This window comes from Haemaphysalis longicornis, unplaced genomic scaffold, assembly GCF_048455015.1.
Source record: "Haemaphysalis longicornis isolate Haplotype H1 unplaced genomic scaffold, Haemaphysalis longicornis Haplotype H1 scaffold_8, whole genome shotgun sequence".
NCBI classification, from domain to species: domain Eukaryota; kingdom Metazoa; phylum Arthropoda; class Arachnida; order Ixodida; family Ixodidae; genus Haemaphysalis; species Haemaphysalis longicornis.
In genome coordinates this window covers 80,822,870-80,838,630 of record NW_027526445.1, presented here as the reverse complement: position 1 = coordinate 80,838,630, position 15,761 = coordinate 80,822,870, and the positions used below count along the sequence as shown (strand labels likewise).

Here is a 15,761-nt window from a genome sequence, read left to right as displayed (position 1 = left end):
AGTGTTTTCAAAGACACGTCCCCGGATCTCACGATTAGCACAGGGAACGTCAAGGCTATGTGGTATCACGCGGGGGAAACTCTGGAAAGCGACCACTCCGTCCTTGACACCACAATAGTTAGCAATTTATACGCTTCCACGCTAGGTACAGCCAAGCTAACAAACTGGCCGAAATGTCGCAAAGGGAGCAAGCCCGACATAATGGTGCAGGCACCCAGCCCCTCACGCGAAGGAGTGGACCGCCCTTAATCGCGAAGTCATGAATGGCGTTACAGGCAATACTCACCTTACCACGAGGGCCCCCTGTGTAGATGCACATATTCTCCACTTATGGGAAACAAGAAGGAGCCTAATCAAACGATGGAAACGCCAGCGCCTCAATCGTCGCCTGAAAAAAAAAGGATAGCTCTGCTATGTGGTCCTAACTGCATGCTAAGTGGATTTGACGTCGAATAATTGTCTGCTGCTCTATCCAAGGCCTAGAAAGTCTTAAGAAATTCAATTGAATTAACGATCGTCATGAGCTTTATCTAACAAATCCAACTCTCCATTGGTAACCCAGTTTGACTATATATTTTTGCGCTTCTCTGTCACCAAGTTTACTTACCACCCGTGCGTAATGACAGCGTTTAATATACGTAAAGCCACCCTTTACACTTGCCTTGTTTAATGACATAAAAGAGGTGACACGTAGCGTAGGCACTGAGCACAAGGAAAAGGCGAGGAAGTGACTATCCGCCACCTAGGTTTCTTCACTCTGTATTCTAACAAATTGAGTACTTTTGGCATATGAAATGCTGCATTGCAAGGCTTCAATGTCGTAAACTGATTGCGGCACAATGAAAGCTGACTAGCGGACGCTTGAGCTGCGGATTACAGCACCTAGAGAGCACATTCCCGTGTCTCATTATTTGATACGGTCAGTGAGTTTGCAAGATGCGTATCCCCGCTTCCATATACGTAGGTTAAGGTCGTCGTTATTGTTGTTTATTGGTTAGACTTTTCGCTCATTTTCACTCCTCACGCGTTAGGATGTCAGCTCGACCGGTTAGGCGGTGGTGCCCAGACGGGAAAGACATGTTAAATATCGCTTCAGATGCCTTTAAGGGTGTTTTGGCGGACAAGACGAACTTCTGCCAAAACATTACTCGAGGCATTATTCAGAAAGGTCAATGAAAACACTTAAAATGAAGTCGAAACCTTTTTATTTTTGGAGGCTTTGCTCGCGTGAAAGACACCAGTTATCCGAGACATTGCAGCTTTGCAAGAAGACTACCACTACTTAATTGTGGATTATTTTGTGTTGGTGCGGGGAGAAAAAATTATCAGAAGACTCTTGCTGGGACAAAAACTGCCTTTCCGCATATAACGGTAGGACGAAACCGCCCTGACCTGCTGACTCCAAGCAGAAGTACTCGTGTGAAGCCAACCAGGCAATGGCGGCAGGAGACGAGGATGCCGATAGTTCCAGAAGCACTATTTCATACTGGGTTCAATTTTTTTTTCAAATTGTGCACAAGCCATTACCACCTTTTTTCTTTGAGCATGCAATAATAAATGCAACTGCTTATTTTCTAATTTTCGGGCGTGACGTCCGTGAAATCATAGGGTTCGATATATATTTGCGACACAATATAAGATGCAAAAACAACCTCAGCATGCAGTTTTTGTTTGTGTCCGCCACTGTTTACAGTAATATTATATATGGTTTTACTGCGAGCAATAAAAACTTTTGTGATATATTGAGCTGCTTCTTCTCCAAGAGAGTAAAGTACCCGCCAATAAAATAAAAAGCGTCTTCACACAGACGCGCTAGAGGAAGGGCAATCTATAAGTGTTAGTTTTGGCAGTGTCCAGCTGCACCCAAAAATACAGGGTGCGAACTGTCTGTCATTGTCGTGAATCGCTGCTAAAGAGTTTTTCTCATGAAAAGGTGGTATTTTATATAAAACCACGTTTAAATTGGGAATGGTAGAATTGGTTATCTGCACACCGAAAAGCCCAAATAAGCAGATATCCTTCTAAGTTTCGTAAACATTGAACTTTTCTTTTTTTGCTTCTTTCCTTCTCTTCTAATTCTTCAATATCCGCTGTTTTAAAACGTCCACAAGTGTAAAAAGCTTGCTTTCTTCTTGTAGATTTATAATAACTTTAACAAACCAAACAAGACTTGCTACGAAACTGTGGGCTGCTTTTACGCAAATGAAAGTATGAGCCTGCCATATGGTGGCCCGGTGTCGCCTGAAGACGTTGGAACTCTATTTACATATTTTACCAATGCATCCGGTGCAAAAGAAGAATTGTTTAACACAACTTTTAATTTGTCTACCTGGACACTGGCATCTATGGGAGAGGATTGGAACAAGCGGTTGGTGGTCATAACCCATGGCTTCACAGGAAATATTACAACACCGTGGCTGCTGCCTCTTGTTAGAGCCTTTCTTGAAAATGTAAGTGGTTATATTCTTTGCAACATAGACTTGTTAATAACTGAGCGTATTTGAAACAAAACCCGTGTTCCAGATAGCACAAAGTACTAAATCGCACTCTGACAGTACTTCACATCTTCAATGCGAAAATCAACCGGAGTTCATAAAAACCTAGTATTTGCAACATATGTGAAGTGTATTTGAAACTAAACCCGTGTTCAAGAAAGCACGAAGTACACGATAATACACCCTGACAGTACTTGACATCCCCAATCTGTAAATCAAGAGCAGTTTGTACAACACCTAATTTTTCGGTGTTTTTAGGGATTTCTACTTTATATAATTAAAACTGCCTTAATCAGTGGAGAATTAGAGGTGTAGTGGTGACCAGAAAGCTACAATAGCCAATAGCACAGGTCTATCTAGGATTCGAATGTTGTAGAGTACACATGTTTGTTAACACTGGATGTAATGTATAAAAAGAATATGCAAAATCCTATATTCACCTTTACTTCTTTATTCACGGAGTGATCGAACTAGGATATATTTGTGAGGCACAATAAATACCAGAATTCAAACGTAGGACGGTACCCTGATTCAAGAAGCTAATGTAGATGGCCAAAAAACGAGTATACACAAAGTGGGTTTTTGGCTAGGTCCTTGTTACACCCCAGCCAAAGCACAAAGTGATTGTTATTCCCCTCGAACGTCATTTTTTGGACTTCATGGGGTTTTCTTGACGTGCTGCTACACGGCCAAAATTTATGTAATTTGCAAATGATGGCAGCTGCAATGGTTAAAAATATGCTTAAAATAAAAAACTTAGTAGGCACTTTCATATTTTCAAAAACTGGGCGAAAAGAGCTTAAACACCTTTACAGCACTTGTGAATGCTTTTTAAGCACAGTTGAAGCAACTTATTCAACACAGTTAAGCACTGCCGTGACATTAGCATGAAGCATATCAACAAACATGGCTGCATGCGCCCACCACACCAGCCGAGCCCGGCTTGGCACCAAGAATAGCAGTTTTATTTTTATAACTCTATTCGGCTGCTTTCATAGGTGTAAATAAAGGACTAACAATTATACGCATCGAAATATATAACAATACTACTTACGCTTTATTATACTGTGTTGGGTGGTAATTTCCATCGAGTCCCTCGAGTCGAGATGATGCATTTGCGGGCAAAACGCAGTCGCATGAATTTTCCGAACTCATTAGGTCTGTGATGTCATTTTGATTGAATCTCTTTACATTTTCTTGTGTGGCAGCTAAAAAGCGCCTTTTTGAATGAACGGAGTTCAATTAGAATCACATTATATTTGCCGTGTCACTGGGGTATTAGACCGCATATTTTCAACCGCCCGAAAAAAAATTACCGAACGGGAGCAAACAACAGGCAGAGCAACAGCACAGACTAACAATTCACATTTAATAGTTGCCAATGGCGGTTCAGTAGCCCTTTAACCGAAACACCAAAACACATAAAAAAATACCACCGGAAATAGAACCAACAGTGTGTGAAAATAGGCTGCGCATTTTGTTTGTTTCTTAGTGACCCACCTAGCCTGAAGATAACAGGCCCTCATACCCTTCGGTTGTGAACGCTTGCTGGAACACATCACTAACAGCACACCTAGCGCTATAAAGACGACGGTCTTTCGTAAGCCATTAACGCGAATATTTCGTTGGGTCTGTCTCCGTGCTTGTCTGTTCCTTACTTGAAGCGGCCGGCAACAGGTCTGAATGTATTTCGCACCAGAACGAGAAAGGGGTTTTTAAAGCAATCATTACGGTTGCACTCCTCCAGTTTTAACATTGTTCAGCAAAATGTAAATTTGACGTGTATATAAGAAAAAAATCGATCTAAAAATGACAATTAAGTTCTTCTCTTATTTCAAAATGGTCGCTGTTCTACTTTGGTAATACCAGATAAAAAATACGCCTAGATAAAAATGATTTTACCTCAAATTGCAAAAAAACGCTAACGGCGCAGGTTAGGTAATGAGTTCAATGTTCAAAGTAACAAAAGGTTGCAGTATATGATGGGAACAGTGAAGTGCGAAAAGAATCATATGACTTGAGCAAACATCTGTGTTTATGGTGGGAGTTCTGAAACGAAACGAGAAGAGTGAGATATGAGGGAGGGTGGAGGAATGGGGGATATACGCGGCTGGGAGGGAAAAGCTACCGTCTTTCGTCATTTCCAGAGGAGTGAGCCGATACGACGCCAATTTGTTATGTTGCGTTTTACTTTTTTTTTCAGTTCCCCTTCCGTTTTTTATGATGTCTGCAGTGTAGTTATATGGTTTTCTTGAGATTTGGTGTGCAAACAGTCTTAACCTTGCCATATTTTGCGTAAAGTAGTTCAGTGAGCTGTAGTAGTGCTCCATAATCCCCTCATTTCCCTATGTTCTTGCCAATTCAGCACGTACCGTACCGCATGCGAGAGGAAGTTCCTAGACGACACCGTTTACGATTGACAAATTGGCTGACAGTGCTGCCTAATCTATTCATGTTCTGCTTTTTTTATCGTTAAATTGCTTACCGAACCATAAAATGTGGTAATGATCTGAAAACATGATGTTCACACGCAGAATATCTCCTATGTTCTTCAGCTGACAACAAACCTTCTGCATGCATGGCCCAATGCCAACTTTCAGGATTCTACCCTCCACAGCACTTTCTAAATTAGCACCTAACATGGTTCCCCTCAAAATTTCCTGTACTACAGAGGTTATAAACCGTGGTGGGGGAAAAAGCCCTGGCTAGATGCACAATATTGGTAGTTAAAACGTGCATACATTTTATCCACATATGTATTGACTGGGGAATATTCGAAAGACGACTTCACACCTCTGAACTAACTTCGAATGGGCAGATTTCAGGAGCAAGATATGCTGATTGACCCTGCAGTAGGAACACGCGTATTTATGGTCAATGGGAAATGAAGTTGGAAAAGCTTATGAATCTTTCTAATCGATATTGGTGGGGGAAAGCTAGGTCTTTGAGACCTTCTCAAAATACACGGACGATCGCAGGGCTGGGATTTTGCAGGGAGTATGACAACCTTTACTGGAACAAAAAGTCCACAAAAAGTCCACAAAAAGTATTACCAATTTGGAAAACCTCTAAATTTCTGATATTCTTATTAAATGTTTGTCGTGCTGCTCACATGACTGGAATCATGTGGAAGAAAGAAATTTCGTTGAAGAACTGAAACAACTTACTGAGCAGTTGACATTGGTTTAAAGGAGAGCCGTGTGCCCTGCCGAGCTTTATGTATTTGCCCTGAGAAATATGTCAGAGAGGGGGGCGAGAGTGGATTACGGCACGTTTAGTGGCACAATACACACAATACAACAAGCATCGGGCTAATATTTCAAACATAATACAACTTGAGGATATTTCGAATCGATTCTCTGCCTGCCTTTGTTAAAGGAGGTACATCCGCTGATGCTTGGAGGGCACAGCTGCACGTGGAAGAGAATGATCCGTGGTAGTCTGCCGCGGGTAAATTGTTCTGTCCATTTACCTAAGATGGAGTGGGCGTTTCTTCCTCATGCAGCGCAGCAATAATTTGCTTGTTTTGACGATTCCGCTGAATCAAACCACATGTAGTTATAAATGAGGATATTCAAAGTCACTGCTTCTCTATGACCAATTATTAGCAAAAGAAATCCAACATCCCAGAAAACTGACATTTTGCATTTGGACGCCATCACCCACTACGGAGATGTGTGTCCTACTGTTTGTGAGCTCCTGCCCCAAACTTGCGTAACCTCTTTGGCAAATACCTTTGCTTGAATCGACGGCTTGATCGCATCGAGTCAGTTACAGAGATATTTTAGGAGAAGCAGCAGTGCTAGAGCTTTGGTAGTACAGGTTGTTTGAGGTGGATGAAGAGAAATTTGGCACGGCAAACTGAATTCGTTCTCTTACTACTCCTGGCAACAATAGTTTCATTGATCCCGATTTGCTACGTCGATGTAAGGCACCATTCGAACAAGACGCGTGCTTTTACTGCTCTTGTTTTCTGCTATTCCCGCAGATGTAAATTTCTACCGGTAATCTAAAACGCATAAACGCTTTTTTAAAAACGCGAATGGAGATCAGAAATCCTGAATAACGCTTATGCTCTCTTCAACCTATGTTGGCTTTATTTGAAACACATATCACCAGTTCGAAGGCTCACCAATCACAACGAGGAGCATACTACCTTTGAAAGGCACAAAAAATTACATGAACACGTTCAGAAACAAGGTTTTGTCGGCCAAGCCTATAAATCCAGTCGAAAGGCTAATAAATGCATTGTGACTGACAAGACCGACAAGTGCTCACTTGCGGTTCATGTCACGTTCAATGGAAGCCACCAGATGTAAATCGTCACCTAGTCCTTGGTTCTCAAAATAACTAGATGCCCCTGATGAAGTTCCAGAAATGATTGGGACCGTTTGAGAGGCTGTAAAGTACACGTGTAGTTACTTGTGTACTTTTGCAATCGCTGTCTATTTTTCTACTCAAATGCAGAAATGATGGAATACCAACTAGGCCAATCTATTCTAGTTGTTCTAGTTTGTCGCCAAAAGTGCGATCCGGCCGACTACTCATTACAAATTCGAGCTTATTCAGTCGCACATGTCTACGTCCAGTCATATATGCGACGTCCCCAACGTGCACAGATAAGGTTTCTTCGTCACAGGTTTTTTCCGAAGGCCCATAACCACGACCAGGAAGTAGTATAACTGAAAAGCAGTTGGAATCTGTGTTCCCTGAAGAAAACTTTAATATAACGTGTACGAATATGGACGCAGAGGTATGGCAAGGCTTTGACAACTCACGGTGGCGAAAAATATGATGCCTGTCTTCAACTGCTACATTGCACAAAAATGTCTTCGCTCCACTGCAAGGATGAAAGTGACGCAATACGCATGGCAACAAAATCCATTCCGAAAGCCTAGGCAAACACTCGCCTGCATAAATGGCTGTAACAAGTAGCTGCCTTATACAGTGCACGACTTGCATACACAACAGAATGACATTCACTCATGGCATCCACGTGTGACAACAACGCATCAATTACATACCCTTACCATCACACAATAGCTGCACCGGGATAGTGAAACTGGAATGTGGTAGCAGGGAGTGGGTCACCGGAGAAGACTTTTGCTTGCTGGAAGGCAGATTTACACTGTTCACTGCACGGCCAGACAACTTCATGTACCGAAAGAATGTTAAGGGCACACAGCACACAGAAATGACTAGGGACGAGTTCTGATAATATATCACTAGCACCCAAAGTGACCTTAACTGATATTTGTCTGTCGATCGTGGTGACGCATTATCGCATCACTTTTAGTGAACTTTTTAAGCTCTTTCGGGCTTAAGATATTGCCCGAACACTGCCGCTTATCTTCGAAGAATCCATGCTGTGGTTTCTGTATCCCCGTGTTTGTAATACGTGCTGCATCATGAACTTTGGTTAGCGGAAGAAGATTCGTTTTTGTTCCGTTCCTATTTTTTGGAATGTAGAAAGGTACCTCTTTTTCTCTTTTAGAATGATAATCGAAGTTATTTTGACGATTGCTTGCACGATAAAATGCATCAGGGGCGAAAATTGACTGAATACAACCCATTATGGGTAATCAAGGAGACAACTTGTCGGAATCTCATCCCACTCTAACTGTTTCAATACTCGGTGCAGCTCCACTTTCTAGAACGTCTTGCAATTTTTTTGGACTGAATACAATTCTTTTGCTCTGAGAAGAGGATAGTTCAATATGTCTAATCCTAAATGTACAGTAATTTTATAATCGCCGTGAAGATTAATAGAACCATCGGTCCTGTATGAGGCACTGCAGGTGTCACCTGTTTTCTACTCGTGGAAGGGGAAAGTACAAGCCATTTCGTCAGCCCTACAATTTTTAAAGGACTGAATCGTTTGCTCACAAAAGGCACAGGCTCTGTATTCACAAACCTGTGCTGCTCATCACGCCTAAAATTAGGCTGTGCCTTCACCCCTTGTGCTGTTCCCAGCTCCTCACAATAACACGCGAATATATTGCGGGAGCAGTGCCTCGACACACGCTGGCTGTTTCTCTGATTCTTGTTACTTCATATTTACTTGTGTGCAACTCTTAATGTTTGCTCAGTCTAGCTAAATGGCTTGTTGCCAACCTGTTACAGAAAAGTGGTCTTCCATGCTGCTTAACAACGTGCAGAAGAAGCAAACGTCTTTTGTGCGTCTTCCTCGCGTGGACCTTTACTGCTCCGGGCAGTGTGATGAGCGGTCCCGTTTATATGCTCGGCCGGAGGGTTGTCCCCTCCATGTGCAGGCCAGGGAAAAGGCGTTTGGCAAAGGCTTCCTTAAATATTTAGCACACCAGCTTCTGTGCACTCTTCCGGTAGCAAAGGCACGCTTTGAGTGCTTCGTGTTACCACTATTGGCTTTCCTTGTGTAGAAAATGTAACATCTCTCATGGAAACGTATTGTCAGCTGTTCGAATACTAAGTAATACACCTTGCGTGTCTTTTCTAAGGTTTGCATTGCAGATTTCTTGGATGAGCATATTACGTAGGCACATAAAACAACGAACTCGAATATGCAGGCATGACGATAGTCGGTGTTTTCGTTACCCTCACAATTTCTACCGCACTGGCTGGACGTTCCGTCCGGAGCTCTGAAAGTTCTGCAGTTCCGCTTCCACTTACGACTTTTCATTCATATTTTTTGCATTCTTGTCACTTACAAAGCGGGCAGGTACTGTTCGTGGAGAAGGCATTCACAATAGCACGTTTCTGGTAGTTGCATATCCGCCACGTATGCCTGTATGGGTTCGCCCTCTTTAGAATTCTGCGCTGAATTTTGCGCGTTCGGCAATTACCAATACATACTGCTAACGTTGTTTGCAAAGTGGTTACAGAGGTGCAGTGAAGGTTTTGTGGACGACTGATCAGACGCGTTCAAACCTTTCCGACGTGCGTATATCTTGAGACCAAATAACTTTAACTCACAAAATGTTGGGCACAGTGTTAACACGCGAACCACCATTCACTGTATATAAAAGCAAGTCGTTCCCTTAGTATGAAGCCTGTAGAGAAAGCGACACCCTTCGTACGTCTGCTACGCATGTGGGCAGTCACTGAAGCCGACCATCCATCACCTTGTATGGGACTGCATAGGCCTCGTAGGGCCACGTGAGACACATCGGCCTGCCTGGGTACTCGCTTACGAGGACTGGATCCATCCGAAGGGCCGCATCAAACAGACTTTATCCGCGCTTTGGCGGTTCGTTCTGGACTCCTCCTTGTTGGGACACTATTGAGGTCTTCATCTCCCCTCCCTCCTCTTCCCCATGTGGCCTTGAGCCATCCCTTTTAATAAATGTTCGTTGTTGTTGTTGTGGGTGGGTGGTTCCTGCAGAAGTCGTAGTGTTATCTTCGCAGGTTACCTAATGTTGCACGATTGTTAGCCTCATCGCCATTATGTTGCGTTTGTGGCCGGACAACCCACTTGGCGCCACACGCCTCGTTGATCAATCGATCGACTATATTTTCATCTTGCCTAAGAGGGAAATCAGTGAGCTCACTGGCCGGCCAAGTTTTTGTGTTAGGCCCTGAGCCATGTGTATTGATATTAGGACAATTAGTCGCAAACGGAAAATCAATGACTGAATGAGCGCCATAAAATGATTCTTTATAGTAGGTGTGATGCACCAGCATCTGCTGATGTCATTTCTTGAAATGAAATACTGAAGTTTTCAATTGGTATACGTCGAAAGAAAGGGTGCATGTATGTTTATAAAATACTCTGTTGGAGAATTAACATTTTATGCAAATGCAGTCATCAACTGAAAGCCCTTTAAAATAGAATGTTGAATAAAGACACTTTCCACCTTCCGGCTTCCAAGATGCCTTTCTTCACACTACGATATGAAGCCTGTGCCCACTTTTGGGCGCCTTCGACGTGTTACGCTATCGCTGTGGAGCTCCGCGAAGCAGGTATTTAGTGTTGCAAGCCGAATCCACGACTTTCACCTATGTGCAATGAAAATATGATTTGTACATTCAAAAGATTTGTTTTTATTGAGGCGCCTGTATACCACCAGAAAGAAATGTTCACATACGTACGCAAAAAACACGTTAGCAGGAAAATCAGAAAGGGCAAACGTGATAAAAATAGTCAGATCTATACAATACTTTTATACATTAAGATGGTGGCAAGGAACTGAACAACCGAAGGCCGCGAGAACCCGTCGATATTTCGCCAAGATCTTGAACCGTTAGCTCCGATTCATCAATTTCGATCAGGTGTAGTGATTACATTTTTAGAACTTTGACTTCATTTTGCTGCTCAACGTACGCGGTCATCGTTAACCACGAGAAGTCCGAACGCGTCTAGTATTCTAATTACGCCTACTTCAAATAAGTTAGCCGGGATTTGCAGAAATCTTCTCCTAAAATTGTTCCGAAAAGACGTGTCAGCGTAATATGACAAAGGGTTTTGTCAACTACACATGACCCGTACACATCTCAGGTCGCCTGCAGAGGAATTTAAACTTCCTAGCTATGATAGCAATAAATGGCTGGAAATTGGGCTAATAGAGAAACGTTTCTGTACACGCGAAGCAAGAACGATGGGGTTCCGCCGTACCTGAAAACAAGTTTGGATTGCCTAAAGAGTAGAATTGTATGGTTTGTGTGGGCACACTTCTTTGTGCACCTACCTGCCTTTCAGCTTCTCAAAAAAGGTGAGGCGAGAGGCAAAAACACTTCTTAATTACAGTCAGAAGCCAAGCTATATATGTGGGCCCTCTGCAAATGGCGGCGTCTGCTGACATGCGGCAATAGCTAGGTTCGTCAGACCAGCTGGTACCTAAATAAGACACTGGGAGCACCACTATAAATTAGGAAAACGTCAGTGCGCCACTTCCCTGTCCATTCTAGCTACTTGGCTTCCACTGCGAAATTTGACAGAAACACAAGGATTACGCTGGAGCATCAAAAGGAGGGCGAAGAAAAAATGCAGCTAGCGTTCACACAAGACACCGACGTAATGCACCTAGGCTCAGGCTACTAGCTTTTCCCGTTTTTATAACAACGCTTTTCCCGTTTGTGTATCACTGGGGGAATTTTTTCGCATTTCTGCTTTTTATGTGTTATTTTCCTCCCCAAAATTGATAAACCGGTCTATAAGGTTTTGACGAATATCAGTTTTAGTCTGCGCTCACTGCTGTCTGTTTTCCGCTAGCTTCAATGTTTTTCTTTGGCAGCAGAAAAAACGTGATTTTTTTTTGTTTGTTGACTGAGGAGGTGGGAACCGGAAACATTGGAACGAATATTTGCGCAGTGTATTAGAAAGAAATAATTCACAGAGGAGCGAACGGTTGCAGGTACAATAATACATCGTGTTTTTTAGCTTTATACCGAATCATGAGGCCGGATTTTCTAGCACTAATTTCAAACAGGACAGACTTCTTGGCCTACGGAAACCAGAAAATTTGCTCCCGTTTTTATCTTTGTCTTTTATTCTTTCGATTGAGCCACCACGGCCAAAAAGTAAAAGATTGCTTTACGAAAATGTTTCAGTGGGCAAAACATTGTACAACTGTTAAATCTGGTGGCAATGTTGACAGTTGTGAACAATATTCAGGAATAATTGCACACTGGTGGTATAAGAAGCGATTACATTATTTCATAAGTACTACTTCAAACGCTGTTTTAATAAGTACGCATTTGCCTTGCATATTTGCCGAAAGACATTGAAAAAAACGCATTGTAGACAAAGGTTTGACGACGACGACGATGATGATTAGTGGCTCTCGCTTCGAAATGGGGCGTCGGTTGTCAGGAACCAACTTCCCCCTTTTATTCCAATTATTTTACTCCTACCTAAGAGAATAGATTTGCCTGCCTCCCCCGATCTCCCTCACCTCTGCTTTAAACTGTTCAATCCCACCCCCTTTTTTCCTCCCACCACTGTTCTAAATTCACATCCGTATGATAACTACGTCTGCACACCCAAACCTTCCCAAAGTTTCCTCCTCTGTGATGCTAGTCACCTCTTCGTCCCCTCTCTGACCCTGAAGTTTTAGGCTCCCCCTCCACACGAATCCCAAAGCCTCCGCCAACGTCGCTTCCCCTCACAACGCGGTGGACGCGTCTCTGTGCAGCCCCTGACAAAATGACGATATGATGCGAAAATGCAGAAAGCGGCGTCTAGTGGCACTTCAACAAGTCTAAAAGTAGCGAATTGTTCAAATAGTTCGCGGAGCCAGTGGAGCATAAAAATAAAGTTCCTCCGACTACATCGTAGAAGAAGAGGGACGGAAGAATAAAGCACATGAGAGGTGACCGGATTAGGGAAGAAAGGCATTTTATGCCAGGGGCTCCAGAGGAACATAGCTTTTCTATGTAATTTGCAGCGATGTGAGCAAATACGTTGACAATTTTATCAGTCCCAGTCAAAAAACGCAACAGAAAAATACGACACAATAATCCTGTGAGGGAATGAGATGTTCTGTAGTGTGTAGAAAACCCTGTCCTGTAGTCTGTAGTAAATCCTGTCCTGTAGTCTGTAGCAAGTCCTGTCCTGTAGTCTGTAGTAAATCCTGTCCTGTAGTAAATCCTGTTCTTAGTCTGTGTTAAATCCTGTCATGTTTGTATTCGTTGTAAATCTTGTCATTTCTCGAATTTCAACTTATTTCGCATAAGAAATTTACTTCCCGTGATGTTTTTTTCTATTAGGTACCTGAAGTATGCAGGATATGCATAAAACTTTCAATAAAAATATGACGAAGAAACATAAGCATTTTAGGGCCTTTTTGCCTTTCTGGTACGAGCTTAAAATTGTTTTCAGTGAATAACTGATTTCAGAAAGCTGTACCAAAAGGAAATATAGGCAACTGAAAAAGTGGTACATTCATGCATGCAATACAAAAGTTTGATGTTACGCAGACTGCACATGCCTGATCACAGTCCGAAAAAAAGTTGTTTGCGGTACTTATCAATTTTATTTTCCATTCTTTACAACAGTTTCTGGGCACTGCCATGGCTTCACTTGCCGAGCACAGTTTTGCACCATGAACCCTGCATTTAGACAAACAAGCGTCTTAACCATAAAGGTGTGCGAACTGCCTTTCAGGGGTACGCGGTTTTTGGGCAAAAAGCGGATCCCTCAAGATCGCCTTTTGTCAACTACACTGCCCCACTATGTGCAACTTAAAAAAAGACGAGCAATACAGTCAATACAAAGTGAAACCAAGAAACATTAAAACGCGTAAAGCTTCCCCGACATAACAGTTTATGTTAAAGCCCTTTTTTAAAAGAAACACCATCGGCATTAGTATTCCTTTCCAACTTAACGGCGCACGTCCGAGCACTTCTGAGCCAGATAGCGGCTCAGAAGCTTCTGCCGCTTGACGCACTCCACGGTGGGGCAATTTTGCTCCTCCAGGTAGGCCCAGAAAGCCGCTAAAAAAGGCAAGCTAAAAACAGAGCGCCAGCTACGTACTGCATTTGCATGATTCTAATGCGCACCTTTTTTCTAAATGTAGCCTTCAAGTTTGTGCATGCGTCACTATTGGGCGCCACACCGAAGCTTGCTTCAAAACAACCAGCAGCATTGCTACGAAACGAACTCCTGCCGAAATCCAACGTTACCTAATCCAAAACAATCCATATAGATCCTGCAATAAATTTTGATATGCCCATTCCTTCATGGACATACCTTAGGCAGTTGTTCCACGTGTTTTACTGTAATTGCCCTCCCCCCCCCCATTTCAGTGGTTCCAGAGGTACAACTGCATAGATAGCAGTATCTTTGTCAGGTCATGGTCCGAAGACATGAGTACGGTACTTGTGTAAATAAAGAAGGCCTATATTTTCGGGCAAGGTTTCACTGGCCCTTAGCATAAACATTGTTGAGAGCACGAACACTTCCACGTAGAGAATGAACCAACGGCCGCTCGCATTCAATACTATGAAGGTCAAGGCACTGGATATTTATTTCCAGTAGGAGCTAGATAAGAACGTTTATGAAGGACGAACAAATTTTGCTGGTACGATTGCGTGCATCAAGTAAGATATCTTCTGCCAGATGCGCGGTGTAATGCCTTGCAAACGCGCCATAATTCTGCGTAATTTTTTTTCCTACTTAACTCTGGTTTACAATTCATCATCATCCCAACATAGCCAATGTAAGCACAAGACACAAGCAAAATTATTCAAATACCCGTCAAACATGCACATGCAATATTTTCCGTTTAAGTGCTGGTAAGCAAGAAACAAATCCAGCTTGACTTTGCTCAATGCCCAAAACAATAGTTATTTTTACATTTTTAATTGGTGCTAAGTTGAGAGTTGACGCATGCTACAGGTGTACGTAGATACAAAGCGACCATTGATATTTTTAACCAAAAAAAATGGTATACACCTACATAACATCCCAGCCAGCTTCAGTGGCGAGAGGGCTGGGAAAGTGGTTTTGTTGCCTTTAGACACCGCTTTGTTTGACGCGCTGCCCGTCACGCTCCTCTTTGCGAGGACTTCAGGCCCTCAAAGAGCCACTGTAAGCCGTTTACAATACGTACTGTCCGCTGGTATAGACATCAGGCTGGCCCACGTTGAGTGGCTGATGTAGACTCCGTGCCCCAGCTGTACCTGCAAACAAGAAGTGGCTCAATATGCGCAAAGGAATTCCAAACCTGCAGGCTGCTGTCGACGCATGATCACAAATAGGTGATTGATGGATAGTAGGGTTTTGCACGGACGCTACGCAGACGATGAGGCGCGCCGTAGTGGGCGGCCCCGGAATAATTTTGACCACCTGGGAATCCTTAACATGCGTCGAAATCAAGTACACGCGGGCGTTTTTGCTTTTAGCCGCCATCAGAAAAGTGGCCGCCGTGGCTGGGAATCGAGCCCGTGACCTCGTGCTGAGCAGCGCAACGCCTTAGCCACCGAGCCATCGCGGCGGGTATGATCACAAATCGTAATCTGGAACTTATTTAATGTCATCAGGCCTTTAAGGATGCCGTAAATGAATTCAACTGTGGTGCACACGATTGTCACAAGAATGAATCAAATCCACTACCAGAACAAAAACGTACCTAGTCAGGCATAACTATTAGTAAGCACTGCGAGCCCTAGCTAGAAGGTATAGGGACCGTAAAAGCAAAATACAACTTTGCTTAATTTAAAAGAACTAGGGTCCGGTACCTCACCCACCTCCATTCAAACCAAGTATGGCACTTAATGGAATATATGCGAGCAGTATTAACACAATTTTACATTTCGCATCAAAGTGACGTTATATGAGCAGGAGTGATA

At 43.0% G+C, this 15,761-nt stretch overlaps 1 protein-coding gene across 1 annotated transcript in view; it reads left to right on the top strand.

Annotated features, from left to right (window-relative positions):
- Nucleotides 1–15,761, top strand: part of LOC144148869 (phospholipase A1-like) — a 187,584-nt gene that overhangs the window by 91,737 nt on the left and 80,086 nt on the right. The window contains exon 5 of the mRNA XM_077680390.1: nt 2,139–2,450. Within this exon, the coding sequence (XP_077536516.1) occupies nt 2,139–2,450 (312 nt within the window). The remainder of the gene's footprint in view (nt 1–2,138; nt 2,451–15,761) is intronic.